Consider the following 24,126-nt stretch of genomic DNA (forward strand, 5'->3'; position numbering starts at 1 on the left):
AGGAGGGAGGAGGGGTGGGGGGGTGGAGGGAGGAGAGGAGGAGAGGAGGGGTGGGGGGGTGGAGGGAGGGAGGGGAGGAGAAGAGGGGAAGGGGCGTGGAGGGAGGGAGGGAGGGAGGGAGGGAGGAGAGGAGAAAGAGAGGAGAGGAGAGGTGGGGGGGTGGAGGAAGGGAGCAGAAAGAGAGGAGGGGTGGCGGGGTGGAGGGAGAAAGAGAGGAGGGGTAGGGGGAGGAAGGAGGGAGGAGAGGAGGGGTGGGGGGTGGGGTGGAGGGAGGGAGGGGTGGAGGGAGGGAGGGGGGAGGATAAAGAGAGGAGGGGTGGGGGGGTGGGGGGGTGGAGGGAGAAAGAGGAGGGGTGGGGGGGTGAAGGGAGGGAGGATAAAGAGAGGAGGGGTAGATACCATAAACAGAGAAGATATTCATGCAGCTCGATACGATATGTAGATGTACTCCTCAACACATCCCTGGAGACTAGACTTATCCTCCACATGTTAGAATGGTTCTGTTGCCTCAGAAAACATGTCAAGTGCTCCCACTTACTTGCACACAAGCCTTCCACACCCTTCCTTTGTTTGGTCTCATCAGCCAGATCCTCCACCCTTAACTGCATGTTCTCATGCTCAGAAAGAGGACGTTCCCGCTACACAAGAGCAGGCAGAATAGGTGGAAGTCTGGCTGCAATCTATCATGATATTACCTGAATATTATCTGGGTGTCAGAGTCTCTCTGGGGCATAGTATGTGGATTTATCTCCCCTCAACTCTCTCTCATCACCTCTCTCTCTCTCTCTCCTCTCCTCTCCACCCCTCTCCTCTCCACCCCTCTCCTCTCCACCCCACCCCACCCCACCCCACCCCTCTCCTCTCCACCCCACCCCTCTCCTCTCCTCAGTGTTCTGGTCTAAGTGCAGAGCTGCAGGTCCCAGGAGGTCTGCTGCTGAAAGGAGGCCATGTTCTCTGTGGGGGATTCTCTCACGCAGCATTCAGGCCACATCCCTCTCATCTCTCTCTTTCTCCTCCTCTCATCTCTCTCTTTCTCCTCCTCTCATCTCTCTCTTTCTCCTCCTCTCATCTCTCTCTTTCTCCTCCTCTCATCTCTCTCTTTCTCCTCCTCTCATCTCTCTCGTTCTCCTCCTCTCATTCTCTCTCTTTCTCCTCCCCTCCCTCCAGAATCTCTGTCATCTCTCTCGTTCTCCTCCCCTCCCTCCAGAATCTCTGTCATCTCTCTCGTTCTCCTCCCCTCCCTCCAGAATCTCTGTCATCTCCAGTAATTCTGACTGCACAGCTGAAAGTCAGTGTGTGTGCAAGTGTGTGTATGTACGTCATATATGTGTGTGTATGTGTGGTTTGTTTAACTCCCATATACAGTGAAACCTGAAAACCTTGACTTAGTGGGGCCCTTTTGCTGGGACTCAGAACTTCTGGTGTGTGTTTGTGACACACACAGTACACACTCACTCACACACACAGTACACACACACTGACACGCACACACACACACATGCATACTTGAGTCCAATAAATAGTTAAACACATGAACTACAGGGACTAGCTTCTGTAGACAGTATCTCCAACACAGAGCCACGTTTGACATTTTACTAATTTACACTCTTAGCTACCAAGCACAGCGCGACAATCGGGGGCCCCACCGGCCCCCAGCCCCCCCAGCCCCCCGGCCCCCCCCAGCCCCCCGGCCCCCTGCCCCCCCGCCAGCACAGACAGGCAAGAGCCAACACTGTTAAGTGCCAAGCGTAATTGGCACTTAACAACCGTTGTGGTGTAATTTCTTCTCCGTCTGCATCAAGTGTTACAATTTCATCTTTGTGGAGAATTGCTTGAATCACAGAGGATGTTTGAATCAAGGGGGATATTTGAAGTTTCAAATTGAATTGCTGCTCAGACATGATCCCCTCAGCTCTCTCTCACTGCTGTCATTTATTTTTGCGGTGCCTTTTCACGTGTGTGTGTGTGTCCATCCACACACTCCTCTCCTGACCTGTGTGTGTGTATGTGTGTGTGTGTGTATGTGTGCAGACATCGACGAGTGTGCCAGCCAGCTGCAGTACTGCCAGACCAACACGGTGTGTGTCAACCTGCCTGGCAGCCATCGCTGTGACTGCCTGCCTGGCTTCATCAGGGTGGACGACTTCTCCTGCTCGGGTGAGACACTCACCCACACACACACTCACCCACACACACTCACCCACACACACACTCACCCACACACACACTCACCCACACACACTCACCCACACACACAATCACCCACACACACACTCACACACTCACCCACACACACACTCACCCACACACACACTCACATACACACACTCATACACACACACTCATACACACTGTTACACACACATATACACTCACACACACGGCCACAATCATGATAATGTAGGTAGTCAGGTTTCCTAGCAACGTAGTATTAATAAACACATAAATATCTACAGTAGAAAAATCAACTTTGCTCTCTGCTGATGTTTATAGATTGTTTGTATCCTATTATTGTCTTTGTTCTCTTCAGACAAGTGAGATCAGAGACAATAATGCATCGTGTGGAATTACAAATCTCGCTCGTTTAATCAGATTACAAATAATAATCTGCCTCGTTTTCTACCTCCAGCCAGCCTCTGTTGTTCTTAGCTTGCAGATTGTGGAGAACAGACAGTCAGGCCAGATATTCACACACCAACTCAACCGCTGATTGTATTGATTTCTCTGATTGGCTAAATTACTTGTACATAATTCTGGAATCATCTGTCCTAACACAGTGCCGTGTCCTGTGTCATTCAGCCAATCAGAGGTTATTTTACTGGAAATTTTATTCTGCCAACCAGGTGGCCTGGCTCAGAGCTGAGGGATTCTGGGAAGGGGTGAGGAGGGGTGATGAGGGTGAGGAGGGATGATGAGGGTGAGGAGGGGTGAGGAGAAATGTGTGGAGGGGTGAGGAGAGAGGTGTGGAGAAGAGAAAAGAGAATACTTGGTGCAGTGCCAAACTTCAGACAAAGATAGAATGACTGTATATAGTGTAATATTATGTAATAGCTTTAGCAGTTTCATTGTTGTTTCACTGTCGTTAATACAGATCATTAATTGAGTCTGACCACTGAAATCCTGTTAGAACTCTGCACTTTTGATCCTTGATCTTCTGCTAGCCTTTCTACGTGCTCTGTACGTACATTACTGTGGAGAAAAGAACTGCTTCCCAACATGGTCCTCCTCTCTGGAAAGACGCTGTGCTTTCAGACCTGCCTTGTTGCTGTCCTGCTCTGCACTCACCGAGGACATGTGACAAGGACCCGGTGATGAGTGGCAGTTCAGTTGTGGTTGTCTGAGGAGAGGGAACCCCATGGTGTTGACGGGGATCATGTCCTTCTCTCGCTGTGAAAGTGAGGTGTTCTAGAACAGGAACCATTCAGAACGTTCTACTGTAGAGGGTATCCCCGTGGGCCATAGAGCTGGTGAATGTGGAGAGAGCGCAGGGGATGTGTGTTGTGGATCTGCAGTGTGCCGTAAACAGGACCTGGGAGAGGTGTTTAACTGCACAGCTACGCTCACGTGCAGTATTTCAGACGGACGAGAGAAAAGTCACAGATTTGTTGATTATCTGGAGGTTCTTATCTATATCTATATATCCTTGTGTATGTGTGTACCTGTGTACACAGGTGTGTGTGTAAAGGTCTAATGTGATCTGAGAGCAGAATGAGGACACCCTCTCTTTGTCCTCCCTGCTGCCCTCCGTCAGGCCCCATGCATGTCACACATCTGTACAAGCATCACACACACACACCACACAGTTCTCTCTCTTTCTTTCTCCATTTTCTTTCTGTTTTTTGCAATGTTCTCTTTTTTGTCTCTCCCTCCCCTCTCTCCCTCCCTCTCTCCCTCCCCCTGGCTGAGGGGTCCTTGTGGAGCCAGTGTAAACAGGGAGGCAGCGGTAATTGCAGTTCTGCTGATTTCAGCTCTGCGGAGAGAAACAGGCAACTCAGAGAAGGATGGAGGGAGAGAGGGGGATGGGGGAGGGGTGGAGAGAGAGGGATGGAGAGAGAGAGGATGTAGAGAGGGTGATGGGGGAGGGGTGGAGAGAGAGGGATGGAGAGAGAGAGGATGGAGAGAGGGTGATGGGGGGAGGGGTGCAGAGAGATAGTTTGACTCGTACATGTGAACATCACACACTTCCTGTGATGTGTCATGCTCCTCCCTGCAGAGATGAGGCCCTGTTTCTGCCTGTTCACTCCTGCTTGTTCCCCTGAACCAGGATCCAGGGCCCTGTGGGCTGCTCTGGGTTTACCTGCCTGAGGTGATCTTGGCAGCAGGGGGAGGAGAGGAGCTGGGCTGGCTCAGAGCCTCGTACAGAACACCATAAATCCTCATTCCCGGTGATGCAGGGGAGGTCGCTAGCACACGACACTGGAGGCGTATTCACAGGCAGTTAGAGTTCAGCCATCTGCTCCTCTGAATGTTTCTCCTGGTAATAACTGTGATTAATAATACGTTCATACACTGCAGCCGCTCTTCTTCAGCTCCCTCCTGTCCTGTCCTGGGGGAACAGGATAGGCCGACGCTAAAATGCAATGACACCGACAATTTTGAACATCTCCCTCATATATGGCCATGGGTGATCAGGAATGTCTCTGTTCTCAGTCATGTCCACATCGCTAACTCCCTCTGTCTCATCCATAACATACTTTTTTTTCTCACTTTTTTCCACACACACAGTAACTAAGTAAGACAAGTTTCCTCCAGGTTCACAATGACTCTTATTGAGAGACTTGTTGCTCTTGTTGGTTAGTTATAACGGATTTAAACTTTTGTACTCGCTGTGAAATATTTTACTGTTGATTGTTCTTCTACAGGTACACTCTTGCACTTTTTGGGTTTCATGCTGTTTAATTGTAACTTGTTTAACTGCATGCTCTTATGATTCTTCCCTGTGGCACATATTTGGTTTTTCACAATGTATGCTTTATGTTTTGGCGGCTTGCAATGTTTGGGGTTACCTTGTTGTTATGATCAGTGACCTATGCTTTTTTGTAAAGTTCTCTCTTGGAAGTCGCTTTGGATAAAAGCGTCTGCTAAATGCAGAAATTTTAATGTAAGACTTTATTTATATAGCACATTTCATACAAGAATTACAGCTCAAGGTGCTTTACATAAAATCAACAAAAACAATAATACAAGTGATAAAGTAATAGATCTAAAACATATAACAAACCAGACTAGCCGCACTCTATCTGCGGTCTCTCGAATCCGTCTTAGATCCGAGCTGCACTTGCAGTTTCCACACATATAACAACCCAGATAAGACACACAGAGTGAAAGTAAAGGAAGGGAGATGAGAGAGAACAGAGAAGCCTAAAACAGACAACATTAAAGCACAGTACAGCATAGTAGAGTCCTCATCAAGTACTCATCAATGATGCAGCCTTGTCTTTGACCTTTTTTTGAAAAAAATATTTTTTGAACCATTAGAAACGTTTTACATGACATTACATTTACATTACATGAATGCATTAAGCAGACACTTTATCCGAAGCGACTTCCAATAGAGAGTTTTACGAAAGTGCATAGGTCACTGATCATAACGAGATAGCCCCAAACATTGCGGGTAGCCAAACATAAAGGATACATTGTGAAACCAAATAAGTCCCAAAGAGAAGAACAATAAGAGCATGTAGGTAGACAGGTTACAATTAAACAGCAAGAGTGTACCTCTTGCACTTTGTACTTTTTTGTATGAGAACAAATTTTGTTTCAACCTTTCAAAACATCAATTGACATCAATTCACCGAGTGTTTACCTACCCTCTAAGCAGATGCGGCCGATGTGAAGCGGTAGCTACGCTGATGAAACAGGGCATGTTAACGCAGCTCCCTGCTCAAGTTTGGTATTAGCCTGATTAGCAATTAGCTTGTCAGCATCTCCAGTCTCTCCCCTCCTTACACACTAGACTCTAGATTAACACCTAATTTACAGTATTGATCTACGAGGGCAGCATATGTAATTGTTTATTTATGGCTGACCACCCTCCTAACAAGGTAGCGCTAACTCTTGATTTTCTCACATTGTGGGCTGAAATTACATTTTCATCTGTGTGGGTAATGGCCTTTTTTTTAACGTTCTACATTCATTTTGCAGATCAATATGTCCGGTTATAACTGACTTGTAGCCTACTGAATATTCCGTGATCAGCAATCATCTTTGCAATACATCGACTGACGAAAGCCTTTGCAGGAGCCAAAAGATTAATTTCATGCAACAGTTGGTACATTTATTTTCAGAAATGGTCGCACTGGAAAGACGGTATTTTTCTCCTAGATACGTTATATGTATAATGAAAATTTTATAAAATCCAGTTCCAATTATACAAGTAATGAATGCGGAACTCAGGTGTGACGGGAGTGGTAACCTTGGCAACAACTCCCGTATACATTAACTCTTCAAAATAGAGGTCAATCCAACAGGCAGACTCGTTACCGACCAATTTGAGAAGCCATAAAACACAACGACAGACGGAACGTCCGCCTTAAGCCGCGTGCCACTCCTGGCCCGCTCTGTCATCCATCTGTAATTGGCTCTGAAAACTAGCGTTCATATTTAGCTCCGCCGTTAAGCTTTAATGTCGGACTCATGTCCCCCGCGTGTCTCCGCACCGCGAGGCGAGCGCTCCCATCACGTCTGATGTTTATCCGACTCTCGCGCTGTTTATCTTGAAGACGGTGTGCCGCCGTTTTATGATCCATAACTTCTATTCCCGGTGCCGTAATGGGGAGAAAACAAATCCGCACTATGTCTTTGGACTAGCGGCGCGCTGACACGCCAGATTAATGGGATGTGCTTACAATAATGCGAACTGCCGCCTAAGCATCTTTTTTCCTGTTGGCTTTGTCCGTTCCTCTCAGGGAGTTGTAAATGAGTTACATTAGCGCGGCAATGTAGGCACCGGTTGTACCAGCCTCTACCGGTAGGAATGTAGACACGGGCTGTACAGGCTACACGGCCTCAACCGGTAGTTATCCGTTGCGGATTAACCACTATACCACCCAGGCAAGTTTTTTGCTCAGTGAAGCATTAGGCCTACGTATTTGTAATCAAACACAGATGCCACTAGAACCCATTTACTAATGTTAATAATGCTAAATGCCACATGTAATGGACCCCTTTCAAAACAGCCCTTGCGGTGTCCTGTGAACCGATTGGTGCCTATACCTTATGTTAAGGAATAACCAAGTCCGTTGGAATAGAGCTTAATCTCGTGAACTCTTTAGGGGGTACCTTTGGGGAAACAGGGATTCTCTCCAGCAAAGCTAATGGAAATCTATGTCGCCGCAGTTAAACACAGTGACATTGAGTTCCTATGGGACAGTTAAACACGGTGACATTGAGTTCCTATGTCCTGGGATGTTTTCCTTCACGTGCAGCATTCACGTACGGCCGCTTGCGCCAGGAAGCACTCACAACCGACATTCAAACCGACATTCAAGCTCCAAAAATACTACTGAGTTCTGAGGTCTTTTTTATAGGCTTGTCACTGGTCATTAAATTCCACATTACTGCGAATACGTGAGGCTCGTGAGCAGGCTGGGGAGCTTCGGTTAGAGGAGGAGGAAATAAGCGCCTCAAGAATTTATTAGCAAATTTAAAGTGAATCACGAAATGTTGGTTTTACTCCTAGACAAGACTTATGCAGTGACTTCATCTCTGAAGGTAAGTTTTACAGCCCTAAGTCCCATTTTCACTTCTTAATATCTGGGATCGACGAGGGCTTTAAGTACAGCTGTTTTATAGTTCTTTCGATATGCTCTGCAAGCAGCAAGCAGAGGAATATTATGACTTTCATAATGTCTGCAGGACTTAGTCTTATTCAGTTTAATTCTTCTAGCTGCGTGCCTCTGCGACCAAGTTGAAATGGTTGAACGCACACCTCAGTATTAAAACCGGCCACTGCGCCATCAAATTGCCAGGTAGGGTGGGCTTTAGGAAGGGTGTTTGTTTCATTTGAGTCAGAGGGTGGAAGTTTGAACCAGGAGTGGGTGAGTGAGGGTGTATTAACTGTAGGCCCTGTACTGAGGTGTAAAGTGCAGGTACAGGTGTGTGTGTGTGTGTACATGCACTGTATGACTATGTTTAGCTTGTGTTCTGCTCCTCTCTCTTACCAACCGTCTCTGGAGGAGGGGATCCCTCTCTGAATTGCTCCTCCCAAGGTTTCTTCCATTTTTTTCTCCCGTTGGGAGTTTTTCTGGGAGTTTTTCCTTGTCTTCCTTGAGGGTTTAGGTTGGTTGAGGGGCAGTTCTATGGGCGTATGTGAAGCCCTCTGTGACATGCTTGCGTGTAAAAAGGGCTATACAAATACATTTGATTTGATTTGATTATGTGCACCCTGACCCTGAATGGCCTCCCCCTCCACACAGGACAGGCTGACAGTCACCGCATCCACACCTCTCCTCAAACACACTAGTTCAGTACTTCCTGTGACCTCTCTTCAAACACACTAGTTCAGTACTTCCTGTGACCTCTCTTCAAACACACTAGTTCAGTACTTCCTGTGACCTCCAACCTTTCCTGGATCCTGGTACATGTGTTTGATCAGTTCCCTGTTTTTAGACTTATCTTCAATCTCCACTGTTTTACCCTCTTATATTTAACCTCTCGCCTATATTGGCCGTTTGATGTAAGATGTCCTTCAGTGTTTTGAATTCTTTCCCCAGATGACAGGCTTGCGTCAGCAGCTGTTGTGATGTCACATCCCTCTTCTGTCTGGAGCCTCACTGAGACAACCATGCTGCATATTCTAACACCAAACCCTTCCTCATCCAAAACACTGATTATAGTCCCTCCCCTGTTACCCTGGTGATAAACCCTGACACATCGCTTCCTCACTGTTGACATTCACCTCTACTTTCTGTTTCACCTCAGGGAACAGTTCCTGGGGTGAAAAGTGCTACATAATGTGTTCTGGCTGCTTCAGGGCTCTTTAAGCACAGCTCATTAATGAAGGAGGAATGCATTAGTCATGACTTTCCTGGTTGCTGCATGATGATGATGAGGTGTTTGAACCAGAGGGGCAGACAGGCCGGAGGCCTACGCTGGCTGGCTGGATGGATGATGGATGGATGATGGATGGATGATGGATGGATGATGGTTGGATGGCTAGTTAACCCACCACAGTTTGCTGGTGGTCATCACATGGTTGCTAAGTTACAGTGGGCTGTGTGGAGGACTTCTATAGGCACCATCCCAGCATGCACCAGACTTCTTTTATTTATCGCATGTATTTTATCACCCCTTCAGGAATCCTCTTTCATGAACAAACAGATCCCAATAATCCTGCAAACAGAATGATGCACTAAGTTCTGTTCAATATTTATACTACTGATTTGCCCCTTCTTCCATTACATAAGCAACACAGTGATGAGTTGGTATTTATTTCAGGGTGACGTAACCTAATGAGTTCTTTCACATGAAAAGCCTGAGGAGAGGAGGGGAGGGGAGAGGGTGGAGGGTAGAGGAGCAAGGGAGGGGAGGAAAGGGTTGAGGGGAGGGTGGAGGAGAGGGTGGAGAGGAGAGGGTGGAGGGGAGGAGAGGGTGGAGGGGAGGGGAGGGTGGAGGGGAGGGGAGGGGAGGAGAGGGTGGAGGGGAGGGGGGAGGGGAGGGTGGAGGGGAGGGTGGAGGGTAGAGGAGCAAGGTAGGGGAGGGGAGGGTGGAGGGGAGGGGAGGGGAGGGTGGAGGGTAGAGGAGCAAGGGAGGGGAGGGTGGAGGGGAGGAGAGGGTGGAGGGTAGAGGAGCAAGGGAGGGGAGGAGAGGGTGGAGGGTAGAGGAGCAAGGGAGGAGAGGAGAGGGTGGAGGGGAGGAGGACCGTTTAAAGCCAGACCAGGCTTTAATACAGCTACATCATGGTATTGTTAATATAGCACTGTGTTTGCAAGCTGAGATGTTACTTTACACTGTGTCTGGTAGCTGAGATGTTACTTTACACTGTGTCTGGTAGCTGAGATGTTACTTTACACTGTGTCTGGTAGCTGAGATGTTACTTTACATGTGTATGTGTGTGTACATGTGGGATGTATTCGTTTCCGGCAACCTCCGTTTCACACACACACACACACACACACAGACACACACACACACGGACGTGTGTGACCCTGCCTGTCTCCCTCAGAGCATGACGAGTGTTGGGGCAGCCAGAGTGGCTGTGATGACAACGCAATCTGCACCAACACCGTCAGGGGACACCTGTGCACCTGCAAGCCTGGCTACGTAGGCAATGGTACCATCTGTAGAGGTAAGGACTCACCTCCACACACACACACCTCACACACCACACACACACCTCACACACCACACACACATCTCACACACCACACACACACCACACACACGCTCACACACACACACCTAACTCACACACCTCACACACCACACACACACCTCACACACCACACACACGCTCACACACACACACCTCACTCACACACCTCACACACCACACCACACACACACACCACACACACACACACACCACACACACATCTCACACACCACACACACGCTCACACACACACACCTCACTCACACACCTCACACACCACACACACACCTCACACACCACACACACGCTCACACACACACACCTCACTCACACACCTCACACACCACACCACACACACACACCACACACACACACACACCACACACACATCTCACACACCACACACACACCACACACACGCTCACACACACACCTCACTCACACACCTCACACACCACACCACACACACACACCACACACACACACACCACACACACACAACACACACTGCCCCTACCATGCTGCCCCCTCCCCCCACCTCTCCTCCATCCTACCAGTGCCCTTCTTTCTCTTTCTCCCCCTCTCACCTCCCATCCTCTCCCCCCCCCCCCCCCCCCCTTTCTGGGTACCAGCTGCCACAGAGATGATGAGATGATGAGATGATGATGATGAGAATTGATTTTGGAGAAACTCAGGAGCTCATCCCCTTCCTCCCATCTCCCCTTTTCTACCCTAACCCTGCCCCCCCCTTTACACACACACACACAACTCAGAACGGCTAACCCTCCCAGTTTCCGGCCCTGCTGAAACCATCCTGGGCTAGACCGCAATCACACTGTGTAGAAGTGTGTATGTGTGTGATTGAGTATGATTGAAGTGTGTGTGTGATTGAGTGAGCTTGTTTGTGGCATGCAGGTCCATCTTTACACGGGGAGAGTGCAGCCCAGCCTGGGAGGGTCTGTGTGGGGAGAGTGCAGCCCAGCCTGGGAGGGTCTGTGTGGGTAGAGTGCAGCCCAGCCTGGGAGGGTCTGTGTGGGGAGAGTGCAGCCCAGCCTGGGAGGGTCTGTGTGGGGAGAGTGCAGCCCAGCCTGGGAGGGTCTGTGTGGGTAGAGTGCAGCCCAGCCTGGGAGGGTCTGTGTGGGGAGAGTGCAGCCCAGCCTGGGAGGGTCTGTGTGGGTAGAGTGCAGCCCAGCCTGGGAGGGTCTGTGTGGGGAGAGTGTAGACCAGCCTGGGAGGGTCTGTGTGGGGAGAGTGCAGCCCAGCCTGGGAGGGTCTGTGTGGGGAGAGTGCAGCCCAGCCTGGGAGGGTCTGTGTGGGGAGAGTGTAGACCAGCCTGGGAGGGTCTGTGTGGGGAGAGTGCAGACCAGCCTGGGAGGGTCTGTGTGGGGAGAGTGCAGACCAGCCTGGGAGGGTCTGTGTGGGGAGAGTGCAGCCCAGCCTGGGAGGGTCTGTGTGGGGAGAGTGTAGACCAGCCTGGGAGGGTCTGTGTGGGGAGAGTGCAGACCAGCCTGGGAGGGTCTGTGTGGGGAGAGTGCAGCCCAGCCTGGGAGGGTCTGTGTGGGGAGAGTGTAGACCAGCCTGGGAGGGTCTGTGTGGGGAGAGTGCAGCCCAGCCTGGGAGGGTCTGTGTGGGGAGAGTGCAGACCAGCCTGGGAGGGTCTGTGTGGGGAGAGTGCAGACCAGCCTGGGAGGGTCTGTGTGGGGAGAGTGCAGCCCAGCCTGGGAGGGTCTGTGTGGGGAGAGTGCAGCCCAGCCTGGCTGCTCTGCCTCCCAGAGCAGGCCTGAAGGCTGGGATGGAGACAGGCCTACTGCAGCTACATCACTGGTGGGTCCCTCTGCACTGGGATTAACTACCATGTTTATACTAGCCCAACAAGGCTTACAGTGGTCTCTTCTTTTTCCTCTTCTCCTCCTTCGCTCCTCTCTTTACCTCCTTCCCTCTCCTCCCCTTTCATCTCTTCTCTTCCTCTCCCTTTCTCTCCTCCTTCTCTTTCTCCTCTCCTCCTATCCTGTCCTGTCCCCTCTCCTCCCTTGCTCTATCGCGCTGTTGCTGTCTGTCTCTCCCCTATGTAAACTAATCAGTATGTAATTAGTGGAACACCAGAAACTCTCATCCTGACTTCTAATTGGTGGAGAGACCGCGTAGCAGTGTAGCGCGGTAAACAGGTGTCCGTGTGTGTCTGCTTAGGGTGAGTCTGTTCGTTCATCAATCAATGTGTAGTTGGATTTGTGTGTCCAAACCTGTATGTGCTTGCCTGATTACATGTGTGTGTACAGAATCTGTGTGTGCGTGCTTCTCCTGTGATAGAGACAGACATTAGGATGGGCTGCAGGTGGGAGCAGGTCTACAGATAGATCAGTGTCATTTGCAAAGTGCTTCCAGACAGTTTCAGTGTTGGCTTGTCTCCAGGCCAGCCATGCAGCCACACAACTTAACTGCCACCTCTACATTTTTCACTCTGGAAGTCTGGGTGACATGCAAATCGCCCAAATGGGGGAAAAATGTTTTGTTGCTTAGAGAAAAACGCATACGACGATGACAGGAATGCAAACAGATGCAGGTTCGCCTGGGGAGATGTACCCCTGGTAGTGAACAGCAGGGTTCACCTGGGGAGCCCAGAGTTTAAACTGTCAAAGTTTTCATCCTAAACCCACTAGGTAAGGGAGGAGGGGGTGAGGAGGTGAGGTAGAGATGGAGGAAGGATGGAAGTTCATGTCTGGCCGTTCCTCTGAGACCTCATCAGTGTGTAATGGCGGCGGCATCGGCCAGTAGACAGACTCTCTACTCAGTCTGCTCATACATCACTACTGTACCCACTACTACTGTACCCTAGCCACAACCCTGCTAGCTAGCCCTGTACCCACAATCCTGCTAGCTAGCCCTGTACCCACAATCCTGCTAGCTAGCCCTGTACCCACAATCCTGCTAGCTAGCCCTGTACCCACAATCCTGCTAGCTAGCCCTGCTAGCCACAGCACTGCTAGCCACATGCTAGGTGCTAGCATGTACGTTGCATAGCAAACCCCTCTCTCTCTGCTGTGTGTGCAGCCAGCCAGGAGGAACAGTTTTGTTGTGAACATAATTATTTATTAAACCGATTTAAATTAGAGTGTGTTTATTACTTTCATGTTGCCATACTTAGCGACCGTTTTATCAAAGCAGTAGCTCATTGCTGGCTGTTCTGTAACGTTATTACATCACAGCTGAGGGGCTTCACAGCTAAACAACATCCCTTAGCTGGGATATAATAATGTTATATTCACGACCCGGTGAGCTGTTTCTGTAGCAGAACCTGCGCGGTCAGTCATCCCCATCTGCAGAGCTCACATCCTGCAGCATTTACACCACCCAAACCATAAGCATTTAAACACCACCCAAACCAGCAGCATTTAAACACCACCCAATCCAGCACCATTTAAACACCACCCAAACCATCAGCATTTAAACACCACCCAAACCATCAGCATTTAAACACCACCCAAACCATCATTTAAACACCACCCAATCCAGCACCAGTTAATCCCCCCCAATCCAGCACCATTTAAACACCCCCCCCCCCCCCAATCCTGGGAAAATAGGATTTGTTCCCTCATCCTATTTGTTCCTGCAAATGATATGCGGTGAAGGCCCTTGTGCTGATTATGGATACATATCCATGTGGTGCACATCGCGCGTTTTTAGGTTTAACATTGGCTACGTGTTACAGCCCATCTTTTGGTGTGTGTCCCAGGAACTGCTCTTGAGAAACGTACTATGTAATTCTGGCCTCCATAAATTATATCAGATTTTTGGAGCCTGTGTGTCTGTCTGCCTCCCAGTGTGTCTGTCTGCCTCCCAGTGTGTCTGTCTGCCTCCCAGTGTGTCTGTCTGCCTCCCAGTGTGTCTGTCTGCCTCCCAGTGTGTCTGTCTGTCTCCCAGTGTGTCTGTCTGCCTCCCAGTGTGTCTGTCTGTCTCCCAGTGTGTCTGTCTGTCTCCCAGTGTGTCTGTCTGCCTCCCAGTGTGTCTGTCTGCCTCCCAGTGTGTCTGTCTGCCTCCCAGTGTGTCTGTCTGTCTCCCAGTGTGTCTGTCTGCCTCCCAGTGTGTCTGTCTGCCTCCCAGTGTGTCTGTCTGTCTCCCAGTGTGTCTGTCTGCCTCCCAGTGTGTCTGTCTGCCTCCCAGTGTGTCTGTCTGCCTCCCAGTGTGTCTGTCTGCCTCCCAGTGTGTCTGTCTGCCTCCCAGTGTGTCTGTCTGCCTCCCAGTGTGTCTGTCTGCCTCCCAGTGTGTCTGTCTGCCTCCCAGTGTGTCTGTCTCCCAGTGTGTCTGTCTGCCTCCCAGTGTGTCTGTCTGTCTCCCAGTGTGTCTGTCTGCCTCCCAGTGTGTCTGTCTGCCTCCCAGTGTGTCTGTCTGCCTCCCAGTGTGTCTGTCTGTCTCCCAGTGTGTCTGTCTGCCTCCCAGTGTGTCTGTCTGCCCGGCCGCTGGCACGAGATATTGAACCGCAGTCTTTAACAACGGCTGTAGTGGCCGCGCTCAGTAAACCCAAGGCCGAGGTGAACTCATCAATCCTGCAGTCATAGTTCACTGTGTTACTCTAGACAACACGGCTTTGACACACACACATGCTCATCTGTCTCCTCTAATACCCCCTATATCTCTCTCTGTCTCTCTCTCTCTCTCTGTCTGTCTCTCACTCTATCTCTCTGTCTCTCTCTCACTCTATCTCTGTCTTGCTCTCGCTTCTCTGTCTTGATCTCTTTCACTCTCCCTCTCCCTCTCTTTCTCTGTAACACACTTTACGTGTTACTCATTCAGCAGATGATTTTACCCAAAGAAACATACAAATAGTGGATATATATATATCTTTCTATGTGGTGTGTATGTAGATAGATATATATAGCCCTCTACCTACCTCCCAGTTTCCCCCTCCCCCTCCCTCCACCTCCCTCTCCCCTAGCTTCCCCTCCCCCTCCCTCTGTTTCTCCCCCAGCCTCCCCTCCCTCTCATCCTCCCTCCCCCTCCCTCCCCTCTTCCTCTCTGAGGTGATTGCTGCTGCTGATAAAGCGAGGTTTACGATTATCGATCCTGGAGGTCGGAGGAACATGACGTGTGGGGAAATAAGGAGATAAAGATTGTTCTCCCTTTCTTCCTTATCTCTATCTCACCCTCCCTCTCCCTGTCCCCCGCCCTCCCTCCCTCCCATTCCCTCCCTCCTTCCATCTCTACTCCAGGGTGTACAGTACCCAGGGTGTACAGTATCCAGCATGTACAGTACCCAGGGTGTACAGTACCCAGGGTGTACAGTATCCAGCATGTACAGTACCAAGGGTGTACAGTATCCAGCATGTACAGTACCCAGGGTGTACAGTACCCAGGGTGTACAGTATCCAGGGTGTACAGTACCCAGGGTGTACAGTATCCAGCATGTACAGTACCAAGGGTGTACAGTATCCAGCATGTACAGTATCCAGCATGTACAGTACCCAGGGTGTACAGTACCCAGGGTGTACAGTATCCAGGGTGTACAGTACCCAGGGTGTACAGTATCCAGGGTGTACAGTACCCAGGGTGTACAGTACCCAGGGTGTACAGTATCCAGGGGTTACAGTACCCAGGGGTTACAGTATCCAGGGGTTACAGTACCCAGGGTGTACAATATCCAGGGGTAACAGTACCCAGGGGTTACAGTATCCAGCGTGTGCAATATCCAGCATGTAGCTGGAAGCTGTAGATTATAGAGAAGCATTGTCGACGCTGGCAGCTTAATGAGCACAGGCACAGTGCAGAACTTCATGGTGGATGCAGAGCATGCTGGGTAATCACGTTAAGAGACCTTTTCTTTCTCCAGGGTGGGCTGTGGGCGTAAAACAGATGGACTAAACATGAGTCTGTTCTCTTCTCATCTGACTGCCTGAGTTGATAAAGAGACAAGGGCAAGGTTCAAACACCCCGGAAAGGGTATTCTGTGTGGGGGGAGGAGGAGAGGGGTAATAGGGGGAGGAGGAGAGGGGTAATGGGGGAGGAGGAGAGGGGTAATAGGGGGAGGAGGAGAGGGGTAATAGGGGGAGGAGGAGAGGGGTAATAGGGGGAGGAGGAGAGGGGTAATAGGGGGAGGAGGAGAGGGGTAATGGGGGGAGGAGGAGAGGGGCAATGGGGGAAGGAGGGAAGAGGGAGATGGAAGAGAGGATGTGAGGAAGTGTAAGAAAGCAAATGATTTTCTTGTAATCTGGGATTAAGTTTTGATCTGAGTTCATTTAAACTCTACCCAATTATTATTTACGGCTTTTTTTGATGGCAAGATGGAAGCAGATGAGCAGCGATCTGCGCTGTGGGCATCGTGAGAGAACAACACAGGATGGGAGAACACGATGATTAATTGGAATAGTGAAAGCACGGGAGGGAAGAAACTTGTTTCCAAGCATGGTAGCAATTATCAAAGCAATTATTAATAGTCTGTATCCCACTGCGGTGTGAAGAGCATCTGGAACCTCAAGATCCTCTCACGATGAGGAAGCCTTCCCCAGCCAGCCAGCAGAGCTTTCTACCTGACAACTAGCTTTCTACCTGACAACTATCTTTCACCCTGACAACTAGCTTTCACCCTGACAACTAGCTTTCTACCTGACAACTAGCTTTCACCCTGACAACTAGCTTTCACCCTGACAAATAAAATCAACATTTATTTGTATAGCTCTTTTAAAAGCAATGTCACAGTGGACTTCACATACGCCCTAAGAACCTTCAAGGAAGACAGGAAGAACTCACTAGAGGAGAACAAATTGAAGAAACCTTGGGAGGAGCAATTCAGTGAGGGGTCCCCTCCTCCAGAGACGTTTAGTGAAAGAGAGTAGCAGAACACAGGCTAAACATAGTCATACAACAGAGAAGTGTCAATGGGTGTACACCAACTAATGGGTGAAACACCAAAATCCAGTGTTCAACTTGGGTCAGAGTTGGTAAATGTCAGTTTAAGCAGAGGCAGCCAGAGGGCTGGGGACTGTGATCGGCACAGCATCACAGGCAGTGCAGCATCACAGGCAGTGCAGCATCACAGGCAGTGCAGCATCACAGGCAGTGCAGCATCACAGGCAGTGCAGCATCACAGGCAGTGCAGCATCACAGGCAGTGCAGCATCACAGGCAGTGCAGCATCACAGGCAGTGCAGCATCACAGGCAGTGCAGCATCACAGTCAGTGCATTATCACAGGCAGTGCAGCATCACAGGCAGTGCAGCATCACAGGCAGTGCAGTATCACAGGCAGTGCAGCATCACAGGCAGTGCAGCATCACAGGCAGGGGGATAGAAAGGGACGGGAACTCGCTGTTGTCCGTCAGGGAGACCGATGTCCACTTGGCGACTGGATTCGGCGTTGGCAGACTGTCACAGATCGATGTCCACTGGCGACCAGGTCCAGCGTTGACTGACCCACGACCAGGCAGATGCTGACAGCTCAAACCCCCCACACCACAGGGGATGTGTGGAAGGGGGACAGAGAGAGGAGAGCAGGGATTAGAGAATGCCAGGAGCAACTTACAGTTACATAGTAATATTAGGACAAGGTCCCCACCGGTCAAGTGTGGACTAGTGCAGCAATTTAGCAGAGCAAAAAGGGAATTTGATGCAGCCCTAGACACTAAGATAGCGCGAGCCCCCCTCGGTTGGAACATTAAATCTGTTCCAATTTAGACTCTAATTTAGACAACTAGCTGTCTACCTGACAACTAGCTTTCATCCTGACAACTAGCTGTCTACCTGACAACTGTCTTTCATCCTGAGAGAGAGGGATTGGAGAGAAAGGGATAACAGCTCTGTTATTGAAGTGGACAATGGTGCATCACTGACATGTTTATCTGTCATGTTCGAATGTTTTATCTGTTTGCGACAATAAAAAGGTTTCCTTTAGTGGTCAAGTATTTAACTGCAGAAGACACACGTCAACCTTTGGATACAAGCATCAGCTAAATAAACACATTATTTATCTATTCATAATTTTGAGAATGTACAGCTACAGTCTCTTACAGTTTTGTAATTTATTACTCTCTGATTTTAATATCTATCAAATTAGATTATAAATATCAGATGCCCTTTTGGAAACCCTGAGTAGCCCACACCGCACAAAGCTGAAGATAATTTGTTTTGTCTAATTGAGATTTCTTTCCTCGTTTGCACACATTTTTGCTCTAACTATTATCACATTTATTTAGATTTCATTTGAATTAGATTTCAATGTAATCAAGTCTTGATATTACACAGACACACAGAACACACAGGCATCAGAAGCTCTTCCAGTGTGTCTGTGTGTGTGTGTGTGCATTCCCCCCCGTCTTCCTAATCACACAGCCATCGTCTCACCCCTCGCCTCATTGGTTCAGATCAGAGAGCGGCAGACAGCTCATCATCAGTGTGTCCAATCACAAGCATGCCTGGCTGGATGGGGGCGGGGCACTTTGCCACACACACACACACACACACCAATCCTAATGGAGCCATGCTTCATACTCTCCTACCCTCATCGTCTCATGCCAGTTACAGACCTGTCATCCCTGAGACTCATCCCCTCTCATCCTCCCCTCATCCTCTCCTCCCCTCATCCTCTCCTCCCCTCATCCTCTCCTTTCCTCATCCCTCTCATCCTTTCCTCATCCCTCTCCTCCCCTCATCCTCTCCTTTCCTCATCCCTCTCATCCTTTCCTCATCCCTCTCCTCCTCTCATCCGTTCCTCCTCCCCTCACCCTCTCCTTTCCTCATCCTCTCATCCCTCTCCTCCCCTCATCCTATCCCTCTCTCCCTCTCTCTTCTTACATCATCCTACAGTGTTTTAAATTAGACTTACATTTTTATTTAAGTCAGAACTTAAAGTCAGGATTTAATTTAGAACGTAAGTTAGGATTTAAGGAAGGACTTAAGTTAGGATTGAAGCTACACCTCAGACATGCGGTGCGGCAGGCTGATAAGGCGTTTGTGCCCGCGAGCCGAGATACATTTACACAGACAGCAGTAATGGAACAGACCTGTGGCTGAAACATGATTATGTAGAACCCAAGGAAGATACGATCCCACTTTAACGACAGGCAATTCAGCCGGGAGAATGATTTTTTTGTTGCAAAGGCGTCAACTACGTCTGACAGCAACTATCTGCTCCTAAATCAAATGTAAAGTTCCCTGCCCCCCCACCATTCTGCTGCTGCAGAACCCTCTCAGTCTGCAGGTACCTCCATGATCACTTGAGGCAATATTGTCGACAGCTCAGCAGCAAACTTCATCTTATCAGTTAAATAACATGGTTGGGAGACAATAGTGCTGTCAGCAACCAGCCTGCCTGAATGCTTGTCACTCTCCCTCTCTAACTTTCCCTCTCTCTCTTTCTTTTTCACCCACTCTCTCTCGCCCTGTTATTCCCCCTCTCTCTCTCTCTCTCTCTCTCTCTCTCTCTCTCTCTCTCTCTCTCTCCCTCCCTCTCTCTCTCTCTCTCTCTCTCTCTGTCTGTCTCTCAGTAATGGATTCAGAGAGAGAGGGCTGCTCATGCTACACTGCCCTCCTTTATGAATGCTCCTCACATCCAGCTACCAAGGGCATCCTTCCCTCCTCCCCCCTCCCCTCATCCTCTCCTCCCCCCCCTCATCCTCTCCTCCCCTCATCCTCTCCTCCCCCTTTCCCTCATCCTCCCCCTCTCCTCCCCCTCTCCTCCCCCTTCCCCTCATCCTCTCCTTCCCTCATCCTCTCCTCCCCCTTCCCCTCATCCTCTCCTCTCCTCCTCCCTCTCCTCCCCTCATCCTCTCCTCCCTCCCTGCCCTCATCCTCTCCTCCCCCTTGCCCTCATCCTCTCCTCCCCCTTGCCCTCATCCTCTCCTCCCCCTTGCCCTCATCCTCTCCTCCCCCTTGCCCTCATCCTCTCCTCCCCCTTGCCCTCATCCTCTCCTCCCCCTTGCCCTCATCCTTTCCTCATCCTCCGTCCTCCCCTCTCCTCCTTTACTCTCCCCTCCTCCTACCTCTGAGCTGAGAACTGGCCTGACTCAGGAGACAGAAGAGGAGAGAACTCTCATCATCTAAACCCCCTGCTGATACACCTCCATTAGCGCCCGTGACTGTGTTGATGGTGATGCATTCTAGAGGAGCAGGGCTTCCACCAGCGCATCTCTAAGCACCTTCCTGCTCCTCCCTGCTCATCTCTGCTCCTTTCTGCTCCTCTCTAACATGGGCCTTACGTCTCTTCTACTCTCCTTGTCTCTCCTTCCCCATCTCCTCTCTCCTTTCCTCTCTCCTCCTCCACGCCTCCTCTTTCCTCTTCTCTTCTCCTGTCCTTCCCTCCTCTCCTCTTTTTTCTCTCCACTAATCACCTTCCCCCTTTCCACTCCTCCCTCTTGTCAGGACAGGACTTGGTTAGAGGATCATACAATCACACCGCCAGGGTTCCAATGAGTGATCTCGTCCTCTTAATGAAATTCTCTCCCCCGTTTGGAGATGCGATCGTAAAGAGGGGAGGAGGGGCATGTTACTGTTCTCCTCACAGTCTTAATGAACTTAGTATCATCACAGCGTGGAAGCAGAATTATGTCTTTCCTTTTCATACTTGGAGCGGCAGATAATTATTTTACGTTCCCGTTTTTAAATTTTGAGATGGGACCTTGGATACGGTCCATGGATACGGTGACAGGCCGTGACCGAGCCCCTTAACCACCGTGTGAACTGGGATTACTCTGTCCCCCGCCCCCCGCCAGCCAATCAGAAGGGCTGTAATGATGATGATAAAAGCTGAGACAGGAAGTGTATGACTCAGCAGCTGGCTTGGTTAAGCAGGCAGCTAGTTTAGGTTTAGTATACACACATACACACACACACATATACACACACACATACACACACACACATACACACACACACACACATATACACACACACACACATACACACACACACACATATACACACACACATACACACACACACATACACACACACACACACATACACACACACACACACACATACACACACACACACATACACACACACATACACACACACATACACACACACACATACACACAGGGGAGGCCTCTGCAGCAGGGGGAGCGGGTGACTTCTCTCCCCAGGCTCAGGCTGCGTCTCCCCCCATCATCATCTGTCCTGCACCCCCCTCTCCTCTGCCAGCCATTAGCACGACATCAGCACGACAGGCAAGGCTTTATGCTGATGGCTGTAAAATGATCATTAGAGCAGGAGATAGATTGAGTCAATATAAGTGTAATTAATTCTTAAGTGTGAGGTTTATTAGTACAGAGGTAATCAGCTTCCTAATGAGGACTTGAGAGAAGTTCTGTAAGAGTGGAACCAGTCAAATTAATATCCTAATGGCTTTTGGCATGGAATCTGTCTGGTTATTTATTATATTTATGTGTTGGTTTGTATATGTGTCACTGCTTTGTAGACCAGACTCATCTGTTACAGGAGCGAATGATGCTTTGTCTCATTCATCCAACAACAAGGCATCCCTCACTCGCACGCATGCTCGCACACACACAAGGACCAATTCACACATTTACACACACAAACACACACAAGCACCCATACACACACACACATGTACACTCACAAGCACAAATACACACATCACATTCACACACGTACATATTCAAGCACACACACACATTCAAACACAGATACACACGCATAGATGTTTTTACCTGTTAGGGCTCATCTCTCAAAGCTTGTCATTAATTATGTTCAGGCACTCCCTACTCTGTTTAATGAACTTGCTTTCAATTAAGTCTGGCCTCTTTTTTGTGTAATCCTCTTACTGACACTTTAATGTTTCTGACTCACATAAACACTCACTCATACTCAGGTCTCTCTTCACCAACCTTCCTCCAACCATTCTCTTTCCTCTCTCTTTGTCTCCCTCTCTTCTTCCTCCAACCATTCTCTTTCCTCTCTCTTTCTCTCCCTCTTTCCCTCTCTCTCTACCTCCACCCTCTCTCTCTCTTCCTCTCTCTCTACCTCCACCCTCTCTCTCTTCCTCTCTCTCTCCCTCCACCCTCTCTCTCTCTCCCTCTCTTCCTCTCTCTCTCCCTCCACCCTCTCTCTCTCTCCCTCTCTTCCTCTCTCTCTCCCTCCACCCTCTCTCTCTTCCTCTCTCTCTCCCTCCACCCTCTCTCTCTTCCTCTCTCTCTCCCTCCACCCTCTCTCTCTCTCCCTGTTTTCCTCTCTCTCTACCTCCACCCTCTCTCTCTCTTCCTCTTCACCCAGGATCACACACAGGACAGAGTGCACCTTGTTCTATGGATGACAGCATTCCTCCTCCTAAACGCTCTTGTTTCTTATGAAAGATTGTTTTCCCGTGTTCCTCCCAGACCCTGGACAGTCACCTGCCTGTCCCCAGCGCCCCCACTCCCTGGTGTTTAGATTGGCACATGGTCATCCTTACTTCAAATATCTTATTCTTAGATTATTTTAGATTATCTAAAGAGTGAAATGGAATATGTGAAGTGTTCTTTCTCTCCCCCTCTCTCTCTCCCCCTCTCTCTCCCCTCCCTCTCTCTCCCCCTCTCTCTCCCCCTCTCTCTGTCCCCCTCTCTCTCTCTCCCCCCCTCTCCCTCTCTGTCCCCCCTCTCTCTCCCCCTCTCTTTCTCTCTCCTCCATCTCTCTCTCTCCCTCTCTCTCTCTCTCTCTCTCTCTCTCTCTCTCTCTCTCCCTCTCTCTCTCTCTCTCTCTCTCTCTCTCTCCCCTCTCTCTCTCTCTCTCTCTCTCCCCTCCCTCTCCCTCTCTCCCCCCTCTCTCTCCAGCGTTCTGTGAGGAGGGTTGTCGGAGCGGGGGAACGTGTGTATCTCCCAACACCTGTGTGTGTCCGTCCGGCTTCACAGGAGCCCACTGTGAGACAGGTAAGACTGCACCTCCCACAATCCCCCTGGGTCCTGTATGCCAGCAGCAGTATGCATGCAGCTTCAGATCCTCATTCAGAGGAATCAGAGAGAAGGTCATGACTTCATGTGGGGTCCCTCTCTCTGTGTGTCTCTCTACCTCTCTGGCTCTTCAATTGGGGCAGCAGAGATTGAGGACTCCTGCCATGGTCTCTCTATCTCTCTATCTCTATCCTCTCTCTTTCTTTCTCTTTTCCCCCTCTCTCTATCCTCTCTCCTTCTCTTTTCCCCCTCTCTCTATCCTCTCTCCTTCTCTTTTCCCCCTCTCTCTATCCTCTCTCTCCTTTTCTCCCTCTCTCTATCCTCTCTCTCCTTTTCTCCCTCTCTCTTTGTCTTTGTTTTAATTTGGAGTGGCAGAGATGGATGACCCCAGCTGAGCAGTAAAGGAAGGTTCCTCTCTCCTCCTCCTCCTCTCTCATCTCTCATTCCTCCTCCTACCCTCCTCTCATCTCCTCTCCTCCTCTTATCTCTCCTCTCCTCCTCTCATGTCCTCTCCTCCTCTTATCTCTCCTCCTCTCCTCTCTCCTCCTTTCCTTTCCTCCTCTCCTCTCTCCTCTGCTCCTCTCTCCTCTTTTCCTTTCCTCCTCTCCTCTCTCCTCTCCTCCTCTCCTCTCCTCCTTGTTTAAGAGAGGTGACCCCCTCCGACAGGTTACACACGCCAGTTGCCATGGTTTCCACAAAGGATCCAGGCCATATTCTCCAGCTCCCTCATGGCCAGGGACAGAAATGACACACACACACACACACACACACAATGTAAACACACACACAGCTCACTTCCCCTCTTTCTTCACCATTGAGTCACACAGTGAAGTACAGTTTCTATGGTAACACAATTTGAGTACAATGTCAAAGAACTGTTGTATTATTTTACTATACTATTCCTGGGCAGTGACGACACCAACACAAGTAATCTAGAA

General features: G+C 49.7%; 1 protein-coding gene across 1 annotated transcript in view; it reads left to right on the forward strand.

Moving 5' to 3' along the window:
* The window catches only part of LOC146246472 (protein kinase C-binding protein NELL1-like), a 109,261-nt gene that overhangs the window by 63,427 nt on the left and 21,708 nt on the right, over nucleotides 1-24,126 (forward strand). The window contains 3 exon segments of the mRNA XM_084682886.1: nucleotides 2,032-2,157; nucleotides 10,166-10,288; nucleotides 23,072-23,167. Of these exon segments, the coding sequence (XP_084539012.1) occupies nucleotides 2,032-2,157; nucleotides 10,166-10,288; nucleotides 23,072-23,167 (345 nt within the window).

This window comes from Hypomesus nipponensis, chromosome 19 (genome assembly GCF_054491055.1).
Source record: "Hypomesus nipponensis isolate SF chromosome 19, ASM5449105v1, whole genome shotgun sequence".
NCBI classification, from domain to species: Eukaryota; Metazoa; Chordata; class Actinopteri; order Osmeriformes; family Osmeridae; genus Hypomesus; species Hypomesus nipponensis.